At 32.7% G+C, this 1,516-nt stretch overlaps 1 protein-coding gene across 3 annotated transcripts in view; it reads left to right on the top strand.

The window, feature by feature from the left end:
- tpp2 (tripeptidyl peptidase 2) overlaps positions 1-1,516 on the top strand; it is a 33,322-nt gene that overhangs the window by 2,067 nt on the left and 29,739 nt on the right. For all 3 annotated transcript variants that reach the window (XM_016456864.1, XM_016456863.1, XM_016456862.1), the window contains exons 3-4: positions 683-778; positions 885-989. In XM_016456864.1, the coding sequence (XP_016312350.1) occupies positions 683-778; positions 885-989 (201 nt within the window). The remainder of the gene's footprint in view (positions 1-682; positions 779-884; positions 990-1,516) is intronic.

Here is a 1,516-nt window from a genome sequence, read left to right as displayed (position 1 = left end):
GGCTGCAATATAACAAAGAGTGAAAAATTTAAGGGGGTCTGAATACTTTCCGTACCCACTGTATATATGTATATATATATATATATAATTTTTTATTTTATTTTTATTTTTTTTATTTATTTATTTTTTAGGGCTGCACGATAGATCGCATGTGATTGTCATGCGCATCTGAGAAGCTATATCTCGTTCATTATCGCATGCGATTCGTCTGCGATAATGAACACGATATTGCGTAGCTTGTCAGTGAACTTATATACACATATATATATGTATACATATATACATATATATATATATATATATATACATATATACATATATACACACACACACAATAACAGAACATAAAAATAATAACAGAAAATAAAGGAAAATGACATCAGGGATTGATTCACAGTCTGTATTTAACGTTCCACTTTATCTGTCTGTTAACATAAAGGGGGTCAATATCTTATTAAATGCATCTACTTTGCCTCTAGTTATATATGTTACTTTTTACAAACAAAATATTTATTATTAAATAATTAAAAAAATGTTATAAAAATATATTTTTTGAATGTTGGGGTAAAATTTGAGTCAACCATGTTCTCGAACAGGCTGTGTGAGATTCACTCCTCAATATTATTTTAATAACCACACTGTAGCGTTTCAGTAACACTAAAGGTTTCCTGTTTCTCTTCAGATTCCTGATGCTTGGGTGAATCCATCTGGGAAGTATCACATTGGAATAAAGAACGGTTATGATTTTTTCCCTAAAGCTCTTAAAGAGAGAATACAGGTAACACATGATGATTTGGTAGTGCTGCTGGTGTGCACATGTCAGCTTCATACAAGTGCATGTTTTGGCTTGTTTATACATAATGATTCCATGTCTGGTGATTCAGAAAGAGCGTAAGGAGAAGCTGTGGGATCCAGCACACAGAGCAGCTCTCGCTGAGGCCAGTCACAGGATAGAAGAGTTTGACCAGACTCACCCAAACCCATCACAGGTCAGATTGCTGCAAGTATTTGCATGCTTGAATAATGTTGAATAATGATGAAATTTTTTATTTATATAACTATGTCTTAGTTAGTAGTAGGGCTGGGCGATATAGCTAAAAAATGTATCAACGATATAATGTTTCCTATCGTTCGGTATCGATAATTGACATTTTTTATAACCCTTTTTTAAAACAAAGAGCAATAGAAAAAAAGACGTTTAAATTTAACCACTGTATTTTTAAATTAACCCAATTTATTTGACGTGTTTTCTAAAAGTTTAAACTGTTTTAACTTTGCATGGCTTTCTATACATCTCTTGTGTGAGCAATCATAATTTGTCCGTCTAAGAAATGCCCTGAATATGCATTCTGTGTGAATGGCTTGGTTTCGGTTTTAACCTAATCAAGATCTTCTACACATTGAGTTTTTATATTTCTCTAATATTTTGAATGAATAACGCAGCGTCTGCGCGTCTTGTGGGCTAGACTTCTAAAACATTAAAATGCAACAACGTCACTTACATCATCATCACCGC

The sequence above is a fragment of the Sinocyclocheilus anshuiensis genome, unplaced genomic scaffold (assembly GCF_001515605.1).
Source record: "Sinocyclocheilus anshuiensis isolate Anshui unplaced genomic scaffold, SAMN03320099.WGS_v1.1 scaffold856, whole genome shotgun sequence".
In the NCBI taxonomy this organism is placed as follows: domain Eukaryota; kingdom Metazoa; phylum Chordata; class Actinopteri; order Cypriniformes; family Cyprinidae; genus Sinocyclocheilus; species Sinocyclocheilus anshuiensis.
Note: the sequence above shows the minus strand (reverse complement) of the source record. Positions and strands in the feature narration are given on the sequence as shown.